The sequence below is a fragment of the Pleurodeles waltl genome, chromosome 10 (genome assembly GCF_031143425.1).
Source record: "Pleurodeles waltl isolate 20211129_DDA chromosome 10, aPleWal1.hap1.20221129, whole genome shotgun sequence".
Taxonomy (NCBI): domain Eukaryota; kingdom Metazoa; phylum Chordata; class Amphibia; order Caudata; family Salamandridae; genus Pleurodeles; species Pleurodeles waltl.
This window is the reverse complement of record NC_090449.1, coordinates 398,272,163-398,291,096: the sequence shown is the minus strand read 5'-3', so window position 1 is coordinate 398,291,096 and position 18,934 is coordinate 398,272,163. Positions and strand designations below refer to the sequence as shown.

General features: G+C 43.0%; 1 protein-coding gene across 5 annotated transcripts in view; it reads right to left on the bottom strand.

Annotated features, from left to right (window-relative positions):
- Positions 1-18,934, bottom strand: part of TELO2 (telomere maintenance 2) — an 863,005-nt gene that overhangs the window by 190,565 nt on the left and 653,506 nt on the right. For all 5 annotated transcript variants that reach the window (XM_069210626.1, XM_069210623.1, XM_069210621.1 and 2 more), the window contains 2 exons: positions 1,559-1,750; positions 705-796 (listed from right to left, as the gene is read on the bottom strand). In XM_069210626.1, coding sequence (XP_069066727.1) covers positions 705-796; positions 1,559-1,750 — 284 coding nt within the window. The remainder of the gene's footprint in view (positions 1-704; positions 797-1,558; positions 1,751-18,934) is intronic.

Sequence of the window (18,934 nt, the reverse complement as noted above, 5' to 3'; positions counted from 1 at the left end):
GCCACCTTTACAGTGCAGCACACCCTTCACGTTCCAGCAGCTGACATTTACCTCTCCAGCTGCTGAGCAGAGCAGGTCGGTCCCCCCAAAGTATGAGGGTCTGTATTTGGCTCCTTGCCACGCCCGCCAGCAGAGAAGGGGTCCAGCTCCACCTCCAGTGGTGAACAGCTGGTCGGGTGGCATGAGAAGTTATGGATTCTGGGCGTGTAGAGCAGTCATCAGCGCAAGCTCATAGCATGGGCGCCATCTTAATTTGCGCCTTAGCCACACCCTTTGCTTCGTCCTATTGATACTGCTTTACTGCCCCCACTTACCATGTCCCTGCTGCCACCTCTATATTCCTTGGAAAATAATCTACTTTGCAATGTGTCCCTTGGACTGTGCCTTTGGGCTGTCCCTAGCAACCTAGATTTTGGAGCGGTTAGCTTACCCGGTCTCCTCCTCTGCACAACAGCAGCTGCCTTCCCATCTCCATAGACAACCTGTTTTTTCTTCTATTCAATAATCACCTACAGGGCACTTTAGAATTCTTTGGAACCATCATGGATTGTAGTGAAATCCACAAATGAGAACTTTTGAACTGATCTTAATGTCAAAGAAGAGATAATGAAGCTAGATCCAAAGAGGCACACTGATGAAAAAGAAATATTATAATACAACACATTTTCAATAAGCACAGTACACAAGCTAATGGAGTTGCTTACCGGTCAAAGTGCTGGATAAGTGGAAAGAAGAAATGGCCTGCCACAGGGCCAAAGCGGTTGGGTGTTGTAGATGGGGCATCATGCGATGTGCCCTGTCGAAGAAAATAAAAAATTAGAGAACGTCATTTATGAGCTAGTAAAGCAATGCAGCATATTTCACATTCAGCAAAGAAAGGTCTGAGTCACTGGCACAGAAATACAGAACAATGGGCTTGAAGGCTTTATGAACTCTAGGGCTGGTACAGAGTAACAGTATTTTGCTTCTAGGGCCACAATGATAATCTGATTTCGGATTTGACGCACAACCTTTCACGTCCAAGCATGAGTTAGATTTGGCAGGGGACACATATGGTTACATGACTACTAGCAAAGAAATAGGGGCACTTAACCTCTAGGGTGAAGGATCAAGCACAAGGATACAGAGATCTTCACATCTAAGACTGCATACATATAGGAAAGTGGCACAATTTCTCTGTAATCGGATTTTCTTTTATTGCTGCTTACATGATGGTAATAGAACAATATACATACCCTTCAGACTCTAGCACTACCTGGGTCGAGGAGCTAGTCTAGGACTACAGAATATCTCTTCTGTACAACTGCACTGGTGAGTGAACTGGAGAAGTGATGAGAAATCTTTTGACTTCTCAGTAGTGGGAGTGGAGGACTATCACATAAATGTGGGATTTCAGTACGTGGTTTGCACTACACAAGCAGATTTAGAGCTGTAATGCAATAAGGGATTCATGAGTGATGGAAATGTCACAGCATATTATAACTTTTGACCCCAAAGGATACATGGTTCCACTTACAGACACAATGAAATGTTAATCTTTAGAGCTACTTGATTTTACCTTTGCAAAGCGTCGGGTCTTGCTTTGAATTCTCTCATCCACAATCCTTCTCCAGTCCTGATGTGGACTACTGGTGGGATGAGAAGTCTCTGTGGAATAGAGGACCTCTATGGCAGAGTAGAGGGGCACAGGTGCACTGGAGGCCATTGGGGTCTTGGGTTCTGAGAGCTCCTGTGCTGCTGAAGCCAACACCTGATCAAAAGAGAAAAAATGAAGCTCTTAGAATGTCGCTCTTTGTCTTCTTCCAGCTATACAAAACTGACTGGCACATTCCAGTCCCGCACATCTATCCACGAGGCATGAGTACACTGCCTTGAGGCAACAAAAAAACTGAAAACTCCATCACTAGCTCAAGCAGTGTAGAATTTTTACCTCCTCCAATGGTGTGCGAGTAGTTTTTTTCCAAGTATGTTTACATGTCCGCAACACGAGGACTAGACTGCCTCTGTACTCCCCATAATTATGTCTTCTGTCAGATGGGGACAGGGGGACAGAATTGGGTGCCTCAGACAGGGAAACACTTATGGTGCAGTTTGTTTAATGAGTGATACGTTCTCATAATGGTGAGGGTGGAATTCTCCTTTAAGCAGTTTGAAGTGTACCTGTGTAAAGTTCGCTTTGAATTCTTCAAATGTTTGGTCAACTTGCTACGTTCAATTTGGGGACTGTAAACGTTGTAGAATAAGGAGGAGACAAAAAGTTGTACTGAGTGCTATATATAAACAAGCTAACATTATTCTGAGAGAACAGATGAGGAGTAGGTTTCTTCTCCAAGCATTTGTAGTCCTGCAGTTCAAGACAGTGGTCATTTCCTCATAAATGCCTAGTTGTCCTCCTTTCTGCAGGTCGAGAGTGGATAAACTATATTGTCACTAATGTTAAAATGCTTTATATGATACAACTAAAATAGAAGAATTTTGCATGCAAGGTCACTCTTTTGAGTCAGGGACACAGTGGAAGTATTGGAGATACAGTCAAATGGCATCCTCATCACCTCTGTGACTAGAGGACCTGGCTTCTAATTCCGGCCTCTCCTCTGGAGCAAACCTTAGTCCAGGGGCAATCTTTTTGAACCCTAGCCAAAAGGTGCCTCAACTGCTAGAATAATGGAAACTGAGTAACGGGAAAGGTGTTAAAAGCATCATAAAACACCTAACAAGTACAATCTTTAAGCCTCAGGCATACCCTTTTTTAGTTCAAGTGCATGGCCCTGAAGAGTTTTGTGGCCCACAAATCTGTAACATGAAGGCAAATAGTGTACTTGAGGTGGTTGCCTTACTTCTGCCAGGCTTCTAGTGCCAAATTCTAGATGGTTGAGTAAATACATTACATATGATGTGCCAAAGGGGCACAGGACAAATAGGCCAAAATGTCTGCGATGGACACAGAAAACAAACACTTTAAAACAAACATTACATTATTTGCTTTAAAATGTTTGTTTTGGTTAAACCTGTGAGTTCTTATTCTCATTTAAGATATTTTATGGTGTTTAAGAAACATAAAGGTATAAAATGCAACTTAATAAGAAGGCACTGGGGCATATAAGGAGTTTGTACAGCAGCATGTATAAATATTACCTTGAGCGGTGGATAATATCAATGGTGAGGGTCTGAAATTCTTTATTAACAGACCCATGGTCAGATTTGTATGCACATTCATGTGTCCACTGCAATACAAGTACTGATCTTCTGTTGAGTCGGTAGTATAGAAGAAGCATTATCATACCTTGATAGCAACAATATTTGGTTTTAATACTAAGTAGAAATAAGGAGGATTAAAAATAAAGAGAATAGAGGTAAAGAAAAGACACAGAGTGAGGGGAAAGGATCTGGAGCAGGGATGAGTTTCTACTGGTCATAGTCACTTGAAGGTGTTGTCAATGGGCGCCTTGATGAGGATATGAGTAGCGGCTTGATTGGGCACACACTTTATATGGGTTATGGAGGTTTATTGTTTTGAAGGAAGAAGTGAATGGAGCTCCCCACAGTTTCTTGGAGAGGAGAAGGAATGTGATTTTGAAGAAATGTATGGTCTGCACTTCAAATGAAATATAGCCATGCGCACCAACTGTGGAAGGACAAGTTTGATGCACTTTTCAATTGTGACAAAATAAGTTTTGTTCCCATAATAACCATGAGGTCAAAAAGTACAAGATCTGTTAATTTATGGGGTGGGATATTTGTGGCTGCAGAAATGCCTACCACAGCTGTAGTAACATCAATGGTGAAGTGGGTGTCAAATATCTTTTGTATCAGATTTTCTGTTTGTTGCCATTGTGGAGGGCATGCTTAAGGCTAAATTACATGGGTGATAGGTCCCCTATTACTAGATGGCAATTACAGCAGTGTTGGTAGTCACCAAGTCTTAGATTGTGATGCTTTCCTGGGGTTCAAAAAGTGTTACGTGAAGTCCACAACCAATTTTATGCAATGGCTGTTATTTTGCATTTGAAGGCCAGAAAGGAAAAGATAAGAGTGGTCTGAGAGATGTAAATCAAACTGATTCCATGTGGAAATAATTTCACTTCAAGGTATGATTTGGAGGATGTGAGTAAATTTTAAATCTTTGAGGCTATATGCCCTAGTTTTGCAATTTTCTCTGAAAAGACCAGCAGGTCTGGCCTGTAACTGTTGCCTACTTTCCAGACATAGTGGCTTTAAGTTTAAAAAATTATACAAATCTACGTTAAAAAGTTTGTATCAAATCAGACTGATACCTCTGAAGGCCCATCTTTTCCAGAAAGCACTCTCACCATCAATTCTGAAGTAGTGTATGTGTTATGCCAGAAAGGCACCAAAAATGATTTTGGAAGTTGTAGTGCAAATTGTTTTCCAGTCTCTGGAGTGTATCGAGCGTGCTGCTGCTGCTGATGCAACAGTGATTGTAGGAAAGTGCCTCTCTGGGCATGGACACACCGCCCCACCCCCCTAAATTTCTGCCCGGTTTCTGGTGTGATTTTGACTGTTAGTATACTGGGTCCCTACTAATCAGGTCCCCACTGCCAGATCTCTGTCCCCAAAACGGCACAGTTGCTTTGCAAAGTTGGCAAACTCTTTAGCTACCAATGTAAGTCCATAGTAAATGATACCCCTAGTACCTAGGGCCTGAGGTACTAAGGAAAGTCTCTGAGGGCTGCAGCACCTATGTGCCACCCTAAGGGTCTTCTCACCAAACCAACATAGTGCTGCCATTGCAGACTGTGTGTGTTGCTGCAGGCTAAATTGAAAACAAAACCTGTCACACACCCCTGTGCGCTAGGTCCTGTAACACTGCATGTGCCTGGTGTAAGTCACCCATAAGGCAGGGTGCATCCAGGCACATATGAGGGCATATATGCATGAGCAGATATGCCCCTCGTCTCTGTCGATTCTGAGACATAGTAAGTGCACAGGTAAGCCATTTCAAATACATGTGCTGGTCACCGGTCATTATGCGTTCCACAGCTACATGTTGGCTTCTCTGAATCCTGAGATGTTTAGTACCAAACATCTCAGAATAGTAAATCCTCACTGACCCCAGTGATGGATTTAAAAAAATAAAAAATAAAAAAAACACAGAGGTCACCTTAGAGGTAACCTCTGAAAACCTACTTATCTATGGGTGCGTTCACTGACTGGTCCAAACCATTGCAGCCACCCTAGACTGAGTACTGGCCCCCTGAGGTGAGGGCCCACACTTGGGAGGCCCAGAACAAAGGCCGGCTCTGGACAGAGGTGATACCACCTCGTTTAGAGCAGGATGGACAAACCAGGGATGGGAGCTTCAAAGGCATTGCCGCCTTTGAAATGGAACCCAGGTCTCTCCAAACGGTGGAAATGACCAACCCCCCTGTCCTGACCCCACTTTTGGCGGCTACACATGATGTGAGTTTTAGTTAAATTAGGAGGAGTGCCCACTTCATGCCAGTCCCACCCCTAAGGTGGACCAGATAAAGTGGACAGTACTTTTTAAATTCCTCCAGCTTGTTTGGAAGGAATTAGGCCACTAACGTTAGGGTTAAGCGCACTTCCCAGTGGAAGTGGTCATGCAAAGGGTGTAGTCACCCTAAAGGCGGACAGCCCATTGGCAACCACCTGGCACTCACTGTAATGCCCCTAAATTGCATATTTAGGTGGCACCCCTGAACCCTAGAGCTCAGGTCCTGACTACCAACTAAGAAGAAGGATAAAGAACAGTCGTCCCAGCAGAAGAAGCAGCTGATCCAGTACCAGCCCTTCCGACCTGCCTGCTAACCCCACCAGACGCTACACAAAAAGACTTGTCCTGAAGCTGCACCTTCAAGAAACCCAGGAGGTCTGCCTTCTAAAAAGATTTACACTCCCGTGAGCAGCTGACCTATTTGGCAACAAAGTATCCAACAAGGATTCTGCAGCCTATAACACTGACACTTGAAGTGATTTCTGCACCCAACAACTCTGAACTGGTAAGAAGCCCACCAAAGGTAGCAGCAGGGATCCCCAACTCTTCCTGAGCCAGAGTACACCCAAGCATCAGCCCTCTTAAACTCATCCAAGTTGCATGCAGCCCCTGCATTCAGGCCTCCTCTCACTTAGCCTGGTGGTGAGAGAAAACATGACACCTAGGTGGGTCATCGGTGCCAAAGACATCCCCTGGCTCCTAACAGCTCGCGTCCTCCCTGGGTCCACCCCTGCCAGACACACCCACGACACCTACAGCCTCAACTCACAGGACCCCTGACAGTGAGTGCTCTTAGACAGGAAAACCCAACACCAAAAGACACCCTTGCATCCGTCGCCCCTGGGCACAGAAGAAGAGGACCAACGGTGCACCTACATCCCCGAGCACCCCAAGTCTACTACCTTCCAGTTTATTGTCCCCGTCGGGCTTTCCAGCCAGAGCCTGCAGGATGTTTGTCACTGGACCCATCTCCCATAGGAAACCGTTGGGCACCTGACACCTTACTGCACCTCTGCACCCAGCTGCCCCAGTGCCACACGGTGTGACCTGCTGTTGTTGTTCTGATCAGTGCCCAGTACGTACCCATATCCTAATCCTGAGATTGGCTTTTTAAGTCGTTGTTAACCCTGTGTTTGCTGAACATTGTTTTCCTTCCATAGGATGACATTGACAGAACTTTCAAAATTGCACTGTGTCTATTTTTGAAAACCCAAAGTACTTTTGCTTGAAAGTCTACTTACCGGATTATGTAGTTCTTGGGTTTGAAACATATATAAAAAGAATAGTTACTTTTTCTCAATTGGTCTTGGATTTATTCTTTGAGTGTGTGTCTCATTCATTGCCACTGTGAGTACAACAAATGCTTAACACTACCCTCTGATAGGCCTAACTGCTCACCCACACTAACACAAATAGAGCATTAGTTCTATCTACTTTTGCTTCTGCAATACAAATTGGGGATCCACTGGACTCTCTGCACAGTGCACGCTGGTTGGGAAGGTAACCAGGGGAGCAACCATCACTTTGATGGTTTCAACCCTGTCCCACCAAAATATGCATCTTGGAGATCATTGTGTCAGCAAGTTTTCGACTTTGGATAGGCTTTTGTTTTTATTTATTGACATGGTTTCATGAGGCCCATACTACACTAAATTCCCAGGTATGTTAGAGTGTTATTTTGCCATTTTAGCCTGTGTTTTGTTAAAAAAAAAAAGGAAAAGCAGTGGACATTTAGGGTAACAACCTCAGTTTTGTCCATGTTGAGGGAATAACCTGACACCACTGACTATCTCGATATGACTTTCAAAATGTGAGGCAGTGCTCTTTTAGCCATTTCCATAAATAGTAACACGTCATCAGCGTAGGCGGCCACCTTTTGTGCCACGGATGGGAAGGGATTTATTTTATTTTATTATTGAACCTGACTCTAAAAAAACTCATTGTGTAGGACAAATTAGTTGAGTACGTTTTTTCGCCTAAAATCGGCCTGCACCTTGGTATTTAATTTACAATCTAAACTTACTAGCAAGATTAGCTGAGACATTCTGATGTCTGAATGGTCTTCACCATCTTTTGGTATTACATCTATGGTAACATTAGTGGATGATCCTTGTTATGGCTTCTTTTTGTGCTCCAGCTGGAAAGGGGATCACTTTTATTTAATTATGGAATCTTTTGGATTAAAGGAGGGGTTTGATGGTTGATAGGAATAAGAGGGGCTATAGTGGTCATCATTGCCATATACCCTGTTTTAGATTCAATGATTTAAAAAGGTTGCCATTAATTCCTACTGATGCTTTCAGGTTTGAGTACAAGGCCAGTGGTATTCTAATAAATCGTCCTTAAGGTCAATTTATGCAGGACGGCCTTCAGAAAAGTCCATGAGATCCTGTTAAAGGCTATTTCTGCATGTAAAGCTATGGCAGTTGCCAGGAAGCTTAGTGATTTGTTTTTTTCCCAATCATGACAGAGGCTCTCAACATTCTGCCTCTTAGAATGCCTGATTGTGCAGAATGAATTAGTTGAGTAAGATTTGTTTTTCCAATCTAATGAACTCCACCTTGGCGTACAATTTACAATCTAAATTTATTAGCAAGATTGGCCAGTACTTTTTGATATCTGAAAGGTCCTTACCATCTTTTGTTATTACATCAATGCTACCGTTGCATATTACCAATTTTGGCAAAATGTGAGAATAAACTGCAAAGTTGTTCCATGAGAATTTGTTCATGTTGTTTGTCAAATTTGCGGCTGAGACTGTTGGCGCCTGGGCCTTTTCTTATATTCAGCCTGTGTATTGCCTTTAACATTTCTGCCTGTGATATGGGTTGGTTCAAGAGATCTTTAGATTCCTTGTTCAGGGTAAGAAATAAGAGCTTGTCCACGTAAGCCTCAGTCTTTGAAGCACTAGGATTCTAACCTGGCTGACTACAACTACCAGGCTGCTGTGGGCTGCTGCGAGTAGTTGATGGAGGGGAAGAGGTGGGCTCGCCTTAACCTGTTTCTAGCTTGGTGGACTATATAGCTCACTGGTCAGTCCTGCTGCCCAGGATGCACTATGACTCTAATGTGGCTGACAACTAACAGGGCTACTTTGGGCTGTGAGGAAGTGGGCTCTCCTTCACCTGTTTCCAGTTTGGTGGACTATATAGTGTGCTGGTCTATTCTGGTGCACATGACTTGCACTGGATTCTAACTTAGCAGAATACAACTACCAGGCTGCTGTTGGTTGCTGCAGGTGGTGAGAAGGTGGGCCCTCCTTCATGTTTCCAGATTAGTAGTCTATATAGCACGTTTGTCTATCCTGTTGTGCGGGTGTATTGAAAATAGGTATGTTTGACCACTGACTTTGTGTTGCACCACTTTGCATATTAGTTGTTCAGTGTTCACCAGTTGCAGATTACATTTTGTATTCAGTTTAGCTGCCTACTGCTTTTATTGTGGCGTTAGACATTGCAGTTGAGACACTGAAGTTGAGCTGTGTTTTTCCACATGGTAAACTGAGCTTGTTTTTCGGATTTTCTCTCACTGAATATTTAGTCAGTCAACATGATAAGAAAGTACAGTGCAGGGAACGGTGCGGCCTTGGGAGGAGAGCCTTGAGAATCTGGCCAGTTTTCAACGTTTTTATTCCAACTCTGGCCTACAGCAGCCAGCATGTTTGAATATTTCTCTTTCATGGGAGGGCTTTTCCAGAAAGCCCTTTCGGTTCTTTAAAGGTATTAAAAGGTGGCCCTGCTCAGTAGCGAGGGAATTTCCAAGACCTCGGTCAGGATTGGACGTCAAATGCCTGACACTTGTCCTGTGAGGGTGGATATCTCTTTCTCGCAGTTGAACGGGGTCATCTTCTTGCTGGCATGAGAAAGATGAAGAGCTTGGCAGGCCCTATGGTGATGAATTTTTACTTTATTCTTTGTCTTGCAATTAAGCTATAATATAATCACATATATTTGCTGTGTACATTGAAGTTGAGAATCATTTTGATACATTTTCCTTTCATTGCTGTGACTATTTTTAAAAGTGTGCTTTCGACCTACTAATCGACCTACTAATCTCTTTTTTCAGGAACCTCGCTGTAAAGTAATAATAAATGTCTTCTTTGGACTAGGAAGTGCATTCCAGAGATTTTTGTCAGCTCAGTCATTAGTGAAAGCAAAACAGCGGGACGCTTACAGATTCTAACCTGGGTGAATACAATTACTAGGCTGGTACTGGCTGTTGTGGGTGGTGAGGAGGTGGGCTCTCATTTACCTCTTTCCATTTGTTGGACTATATAGGGCGTCGGTCTGTCCCACTACTGGGAAGGACCCTGACTGTGCCCAGAATCATCTGCACCCAACAGAGGCCAGGCCACCCTTCTTTCATCTTTGTTTTTGAACTTTTGTCACAAGGAAATGTAAAACTGCAGGTAAATCAAGTGTCCTACCCAGTGAGAGGACAATTTACAGTTTTCTAGAATGCGCTGTTGGGCTTGTAAGTAAAGAGATTGAGCTTGCTGAAAGAAGACTGTCTTGTGACAACAGTGCTCCTGTGTGCCAACCACCAAATGCCCTAGCTCTTAGCCCAAACTTTGTTACTGAAGCCACCATCGAGTCCAGCCCCCACCCTGCATATGCAACTAGTGTTACTTGTCTTCCATTGATAATGCTGTCAAATGCAAAAAAAGAGGTGCGAGAGTCACAAGAACCCAATGGCAATGTACAAATACCACTAGTTATTTGAAATAATTTTATTTTTTCTTAGCCTCCCAGTTAGATCAATTGTATCTCAAGAGACTCTATAGAGCCTCTTTTTAAGTAGCTGAGTTATACTGAAGAAAAGTTAAACTTGGATAAGGGCTTTAACCTATTCAAGCTCAACAATCAGATACCAGCGACCACACTCTCAGGCACATGTAGCAGTGGAGCACGTTCTTGTCCCATGTCTTTCCGGGACCACCAATTTTGCCAAATAAACTCTCAGTTCCGAACGGTTTAACACTGGAGCCCTGTATGGTAGGCTTTTTTCTCTTTTGGTTCGAACGACAAATCCACCCAGCCTGTTGCCCAAATGAGTTTGCCATCTGAAGTCTGCCTATGTGTCCTACGTCTTGCAAATATTCATATGCTGAGTGCCGATACTTCACACAATGGCTTACAACTAAGAAATAAAGCCATCTATTGGCTTTCTAAGTATCTGGATTTCATTAACTTTAACCAGATACTTTTGGTTAGATGAGTTTGATCAATTGGTAAGACCCCCGAGGACCTTCAATGGTGACTGTACGATCACTAATTTAAAAAAAACCATTTATGTTAACTGCTTGCTCATTATAATATCTTTGATGCTAGCCGCAGTACCATCTTGTTTCTCCCTTTGGATTTCTTTTACAGACCACATGCTCCTCAACTCGGCTGATATTGCATATAATCTATCAAATCCATCTTTAGCTAGACCACTTCCTTCACCACTTCACAATAGGTTTCTGCCATTACAGAACTCAGATCAAATCGATTGACAGAACATTAAGCAACTTCCAGAGTCCTTGCTGGCCTAGAGTTACGATCTAAAAATAAATGTGATCTCTACCTTTGGTGCAGTGAATTTGTACCCTTTATGTACCTTGAGCATTATTAACTGGAACATTGTGGGTAGTGGGTCTAAAATAATTTTTAAAATATTGGCATTCTTTATTATTGTTTATGACATTGTTTTATTATAGGTGAGATGGGTCACAACATACTCTACTTGTGATGGTTACACCTATTTCTCGATTCCAGCACTATCTACTAGTTCAGGCAGAGCTGTGGGGTTTTGCAGGTCTGCGTCTGCTGTAGATGGATTCAGGGGTTTTCTGTTAAAGGTTGCAAAGAGTTGTATTTAATTAATTTCCATAATGCTGAATTTTCTAATTCTAGTAATAACAACTTCTGTGTACTGTTTGGCTTTATTGATGACCAGCCCATTTTATCATACTCATCTGCACTGGGGCCTAACCTGATTACTTGTGGCCACTTCAATACCAAACATAAGGTGGGAGTTACGGCTTCCATTGATCTTCATATTGGTCAGACTGCAAAAGTAACCTCCGCACGATATAATCAGAGAGGTAACGAATTAGCTCATTTTATTACAAAACGTGACCCAGTAAACACATGAATATGACAATCTCACATTGGCGCAAATACCCACCATTTTGGCAGAACATATTCTAGCGTAATTTATTAAACTTTTGTCTAGAAGCTTTATGAATTTTCTTTTAACCTGTGACACGATTAATAACAACACTGGGGATGCCCTGTGTTCGCCTCCTGTGCCCACTGCACGTAGTGCGTCTGTTGACCAACAAACACTCAGTTACCAGAATAACAATTAACCCTTTGCTGTGAGGCCTTTTCCCCCCTCAGGTTTCAGGCCATTTGTTGGCTAGTTGGGGTAGTTCGCGATTAGGCCCTCATAACTTTTTGTTCTATAAGTTACCCACGCCAATTTGCGTCCTTTTTTTCCATCATCCTAGGGATTCTAGAGGTACCCAGAGTTTGGGGGTTCCCCTGAAGGAGGCCAGGAAATTAGCCAAAATACAGAAACATTTAGTTTTTTTAAACAAAACGGGAAAAAAGGGCTGCAGAAGGCGGCTTGTGGTGTTTTCCCTGAAAATGGCATCAACAAATGGTTTGTGGGGCTAGAATCTCCATCTTCCCAGCTTTCAGGAACAGGCAGACTTGAATCAGAAAATTACATTTTTCAACACAATTTTGGCATTTTACTGGGACATACCCAATTTTTATTATTTTTTGTGTTTTCAGCCTCCTTCCAGTTAGTGACAGAAATGGGTGTGAAACCAGTGCTAGATCCCGGACAGCTAAACATTTCTGAAAAGTAGACAAAATTCCGAATTCGGCAAGGGGTAATTTGTGTAGATCCTATAAAGTTTTCCTACAGAAAATAACAGCTGAAATAAAAAAATATTGAAACTGAAAAGCAATTTTTCTCCACATTTTACTCTAACTTTTTTCTGCCATGGCAGATTTTCAAAAGTAATATACTGTTATGTCTGCTGGACTCTTCTGGTTTCGGGGCTATATTGGGCTTGTAGGGTCATCAGGAACTGTAGGTACACAGAGCCAATAAAGGAGCTACACCTTGCAATGAGTTTTCATTGTATACAGAGTATACAGCAATTCATTTGGTGAAATATAAAAAGTGAAAAATAGGTATCAAGGAAACCTTTGTATTTCCAAAATGGGCACAAGATAAGATGTTGAGAAGCAGTGGTTATTTGCACATCTCTGAATTCTGGGGTGTCCATACTAGCATGTGAATTACAGGGCAGTTCTCAAATAGACATCTTTTTTACACACTGTCTTACATTTGGAAGGAAAAAATGTAGAGAAAGACAGGGGGCAATAACACTAGCTCAGCCGGCGCCTAGGGAAACCTACTATACCTGTGATTTTTTTTTAAACTAGACACCTAGGGGAATCCAGGATGGGGTGACTTGTTGGGCTCCCACCATGGTCTGTTCTCTAGAATCCTTTGCAAACCTCAAAATGTGGCCAAAAAAACACTTTTTCCTCACATTTCGGTGATAGAAAGTTCTAAAATCTCAGAGGAGCCACAAATTTCCTTCCACCCAGCGTTCCCCCAAGTCTCCCGATAACAATGGTACCTCACTTGTGTGGGTAAGCCTAGTGCCGCAACAGGAAATGCCCCAAAACATAACATGGATACATCACATTTTCCCAAAGAAAACAGACCTGTTTTTTGCAAAGTGCCTAGCTATGGATTTTGGCCTCTAGCTCAGCCGGCACCTATGGAAACTTAACCAAACCTGTGCATTTTTAAAAACTAGACACCTAGGGGAGTCCAAGATGGGGTGACTTGTGGAGCTCTCACCTGGTTCTGTACCCAGAATCCTTTGCAAACCTCAAAATTTGGCACCAAAAACACTTTTTCCACATATTTCGGTGACAGAAAGTTCTGGAATCTGAGGGGAGCCACAAATTTCCTTCCACCCAGCATTCCCCCAAGTCTCTTGATAAAAATGGTACCTCACGTGTGTGGGTAGGCCTAGTGCTCGTGAAAGGAAATGCCCCAAAGCACTATGTGGGCACATCAAAATGATCAAATACAAAACTACCTGTTAATGCAGGGGGCACCTGCGTTTTTGGTCCTGGGCTCAGCAGCCATACAGGGAAACCTACCAAACCCAAACATTTCTGAAAACTAGACACCTGAGGGAGTCCAGGGAGGTGTGACTTGCGTGGATCCCCAGTGTTTTCTTACCCAGAATCCTCAGCAACGCTAAAATTTAGCTAAAAAACAACAACATATTTTTCCCACATTTCTGTGTGTGATCACCGGACCAGCACAACTTTTCTAGCACCCAAAGTTCCCCTCAGCCTTCTGGTAAAAATGATATCCCACTTATGTAGGTGGGCCAAGTGTCTGTGAGAGGGAAGAGCCAAAAACATATTGAATATGAGGGGGAACCAAAGCAGGTCCAAAAGGGCAGTTTGGAAAAAAAAAAACGTTTTTAGGCTGACAAGTGGGGCAGAATTCTTATTGGTATAGATGCGAAAATGCTGGGTGGTAGGAATTTTGTGGATTCCTGCAGATTCCAGAAGGTTCCATCACAAAAATGTGGGAAAAATGTGTGATTTCCAGCAAAGTTGGAGGTTTGCAGGGCATTATGGGTAAGAAAATGGTGTGGGGTGGATGTGAAGCACACCACCCTGGACTCACCCAGATGTTTTGTTTGCAGATGTGTCTAGGTCTCGTAGACTTTGACATGGCAGCGAAAGTCCAAAAAGTGGAGCCCTCACCATTCCAAGTGGGATGATTTTGAGAGTTAGACAAGTTATCATGGCCCAAGTGTAAAATCAAAACCCAAAATAATCAAATGTCCTCTTGCTTGCCATGGGATAAGATGTTTTAGAGTGCGGGGAAGAGAGCTGAAAGACTGTTACCCCCTTCAATTGGGATGGGGGCATAACCATGCCCATACTGGTTGGTAGCCACCACTCCACTATTTTTGTTTAATTCCCTGGCATCTTGTAGGCTTTCTGATCCCCCAGGGAGTGGATCGGGGGTAATTACGCCATCGGCCCACCAGTGGGCAGAACAATTTTGTCCGCATTTATTTGGGGTGGGGGTATGGCTATACCCCCACCCTCTTTTTTTAAAAAAACATTATTCCCTGGTGTCTGGTGGGCTTTCTGCCCCCCTGGTGTGCACTCCCCTCAATGTGCATGTGAGTTTGGCTGGCCGTCTCAGGATGGCCAAACTGACATGTGCACTGAGCTGTCTCCAACCTGAGCTGTGTGGCCGGGTTGGAGACAGCAGGCAGAGGCTTTCAGTCTGCCTGGGAGTGGAAATCGAGTACACTCAGGCCAATCCCAATGCTGCTCTCATGCTGCCAGCAGCATGAGAGCAGCGTTAGGATAGGCCGCAGGGCAGTCTGGGAGCCTGTGCCTGTTGTGGAGCCAGAGGATAAGAAGAGCGTCGATAAGCAGGTAAGTTCTTTTAAAAATATATATATATATTTCCTTATCCAATATCCCTCATTGATTCAACGGTCAAAGTGCTCGGGAGAGTAATTTTTAATAGAATTAGGACTTGGGCCAATAAGCAGAATATTCTCAGCTACTGTCAGTTCCGATTAAGAAAGGGACTCAAAACAATGGAGCAGTGCTTGAATCTTTCTCATATAACATGAAAATATATCCTTGTCAAGCACCACCCATTGGACATCATATTTATAGATCTTTTGTGTGCATTCGACCATGCAAATCAATTAAAATAATGGCATCAATCTCTTATGGGCTTGGATGAGATCTTCATTAACTCCCTTGTCAACCTCCACAGCAACATGCCTGCCCGCATTAGGTTTGGTCCAAATGGAGATGGTCTGGACTTATTCCCTTTTGAGTGTGGAGAACAACAATGTTGCATCTTAGCCCCTAGCCTATATATTCTTTATATTAACAACTTGAATTTACACTTGGTGGACTGTGGCCAGGATGTGGCTCGGATCAACTCTACCTCTACTGCAGTCTTAATATACACAGACGATGCTGTATTTATGACAAGTTCACCTCAGAGTTTTAAAAACCTGGTCAAAGCTTTTACAAATTTTATGACTGGGCTCGGTCAGGACGCTAATCATTCGAAGTCTCAAATCATTGCTTACCACCCAAAGAGTCTGAATATCAGTACATTTTCCATCAAGGATAATAAGCCTATGAAGGTGCCCCGTTTTTCCTACCTAGGGGAGGTTTCAATTTCATTAGTTCTTGGCATTATAACCCTGCTATAACACACCAAAATTATTTCAAATCTGCAGTGCACTCTATCTAATACCATCTGTCAGAGGCAAACCTATTGCCCCATTGTAGACATTTATACAATAAGGTGCATCTCTACTGCCACATGTGGAGCTGGAATATGGGGTGATGCTAACGCTTTGGAACTGCAAAGAAAATTGCTTTTTTCAATGATGCCTCTTTATCTCCAAGCAGGTCATATTTTGTCAACAAAAATTGGGACTATTTTTTATACAGGACTCAATTAAGCTTGTTCCTCTGATGGTATGGCCTGTCCTTTTGAATGAACTCTCATTCTACTTTTAATAAGCACGCTATCAAGGACTGTCTAAATTGCAATAAAGGGTTGGAATTCCTGTGTTTGTTTTATGTGAAACAGTGCTGGGGGTCTTTCAGCAGACTGTATCCTTTTGACAAACTATTTCCAATTTAAAAACAAGATAAACTTTGGTGAAAGTGCACCTTTATTGATATTAGATGCAGGGAAGGCAAAGAACTAAACAAACCTGTGATGAAACACTATGTGGTCCTACAGAATACTTTCGTTATTGAACCATATTTATTGTATACCTCTGGCTATTGCGAGACAGCATTGTTATTTGGATTCAGATATGGTTCCTCAGTTAATCTTCTTTGCTTTCCTTAAGGCCAATATGGCAGAGATAGCATGGATCAATGTCTTTTTGACTGTGAGTCCAAACAGACAGAGTTGCATTAGATCTCATTCTGTAAATACTATGAAAAATTCACAAAGGGATGGCTAATTCCTTTACATAAGTGTAACAATTTTAGAAAAAGCAGACCTGTACTAATTTTTGGCAGATGCTTATGAACCAAGAGCTGTGTTTTATTATTGCATCCTTTCTTAAGTCAATTTTACGATGTGGTAATTATGATTTTTTAAATATTTGTTTGTTTTTATGATTGTACTTTTATGACTAGTTCTGCATAATCAAATAAAGTATTATTGATTGATTATTTGATATATTTTTTTCCAGTATAACAGAGATGTTCATAGAAATCCTGAAATGCACCCAAAAAATGTTTAGGGCGTTGTCAGGTCTACCCATTTTTTGTTACTTATGAGGAAAAAGTTGTTTTGTTCTTACTGAATTTTAGATAATTCACTAGGAACAATACCTTGGTAATTGTGTGGCTAATACTACTTTGGTGTCCTTTTAGATACTAAAAGAGGCCACTCCACAGAACGTGCTGCCAAGAATTTAAGACAGGGTCGCTTCTCTGATCGCATCCACCATCCTCTCACTTTTTTTTAGTCTTCCCTTAGACACAACTACAATTCTATTAGACTGGAAGGCTGCGTTGATCTTTCCGATTTAAAAGAAAGCCTAACGCCGACCCTAAAAGCTGGTCTACTAGCCCATCTCACTTACTGGGGAAAATCTTGGAATGCCTAGTCTCAATCGGAATTCAGAGCCGGTCAAGTACTAGTGGAAGTTACTGACACCATTTGCCTCTTTTTAGATGCGGGCTCTCCAGCCATGTTTGTGCTGCTAGACTTGCCAGCAGCCTTTGACACCATCTTGCATGAAACACTGCTGTACAGATTGCATGAGACCGGTGTCAGTGGCAAAGCTCTACTTTAGCTTGCAAACTTTTAAGACAGCCACACGCAGATGATCATGCTGGGTGGTGTTAAGTCCCGGTCCATCTCCATCAACCAAGGGGTGCCTCAGAGCTCATCTCTGATCCCAAGGTTGTTTAATACAGATGTATCTTAAATCTTGTGGCTTTGATGTCATTTGATGCGCAGATGACACCCAATTGATCATGTCTTTTGGACAAGGCCATGATGGTGTCAATCTGTGTTTCATGGACCGCATAAGAAGAATTGCGGCCTGGATGACCGCAAACTGTCTATAACTTAATATTGATAAGACAGAAATATTGCTGTTTGGCAAAGCCTCCGGTCTCCTGACTGGTGGTCACCTGAACCGGGGCAGAATCCCACTCGAAATCCCACACTCAAGGAAGTACTGTTTTCTGAACGTCACAGCCTGGCAGATGTCAAGGACAAGCACACCTCGCACCAAAGCAGTTATAGCAGCTTTAGTGGAATGAGCTCTGAGACCTTACAGTGGTGTGTTTCCCGGACTGTGAATAGCAGATCTTAATGCAAATGACTACCCACTTCAACAGGATCCACGCCTGCACAGCCTCTCCCTTCTACAAAAAGCAGATTATCCACAAGACGATCCTTGGCATGGTCTATGTAAAAGTCTAAGCCCTTCTGGGATCCAGCAGATGGAGCATCTCCTCTTGCGAAGGATGAGGGAAACAAAGAACGCTGATAGAGTGATGGATTGCCGAATAAGGAAGGGAGTCAGAATCAATTTGTCCAGAAAATACGTGGTGTAGGCTGTTTGCACCATCAATGCCTGCAATCCACTCACATAACAAGCTGACATGATCGCAATAAGGAAGACAAGCTTCAAGGTCTGGTGACTAAGCAAGCAAATATGCATAGGCTTGAAGGGTGTACACATGAGGAAAGTCCAGACCAAATTAAGGTACCACCAAAGGCTTGGGTAGAAACAAATGCGTCTCACCTAAATCTCACCACAGCAGGTGATTTAAATAAGGGAGGGCCTTCCCATCACTACTTTCCCTGCCCTATATTATGGAGAAGATTAAGAACAGCCTACCCAGTCATCCCAATAGCTCCTGATTGGGCCAGGAGAGTGTGAAATCTGGGGCATAACATAGGTGGGAAAAAGTAGTGGTGGGAAGGCATTCAGGAGTCCTCTATCCATTCTAGACAGAACGCATCTCCTAACAAATGCTTGCAACACTCAAAACTGTTAACGCTGCATATTCTCAACGGTGGCAAACAGATCCAGCCACGACTCCGCACACTGATCGAATATGTCTGTGTCACCTCGGGACGCAGACACTACTTGTGATCTACCAGACCACTTCTGTTCAGTTTGGGTGACTGGCAACTAGGAAAATGTGCAAAGTCTCTTGGCATAGGACGTAGGACTCCACTCCATCCTGCTTGCTGCAGTACCAACAAATGGCAGTGGTTCTGCCTATGAGAACCTGCACCAGTCTCCCCTTAATGGATGAGAGGAGGGCTTTCAGGCCAGACGAATGAACAGCAACTCCTGCAAGTTGATGTGGAGCTGGCTCT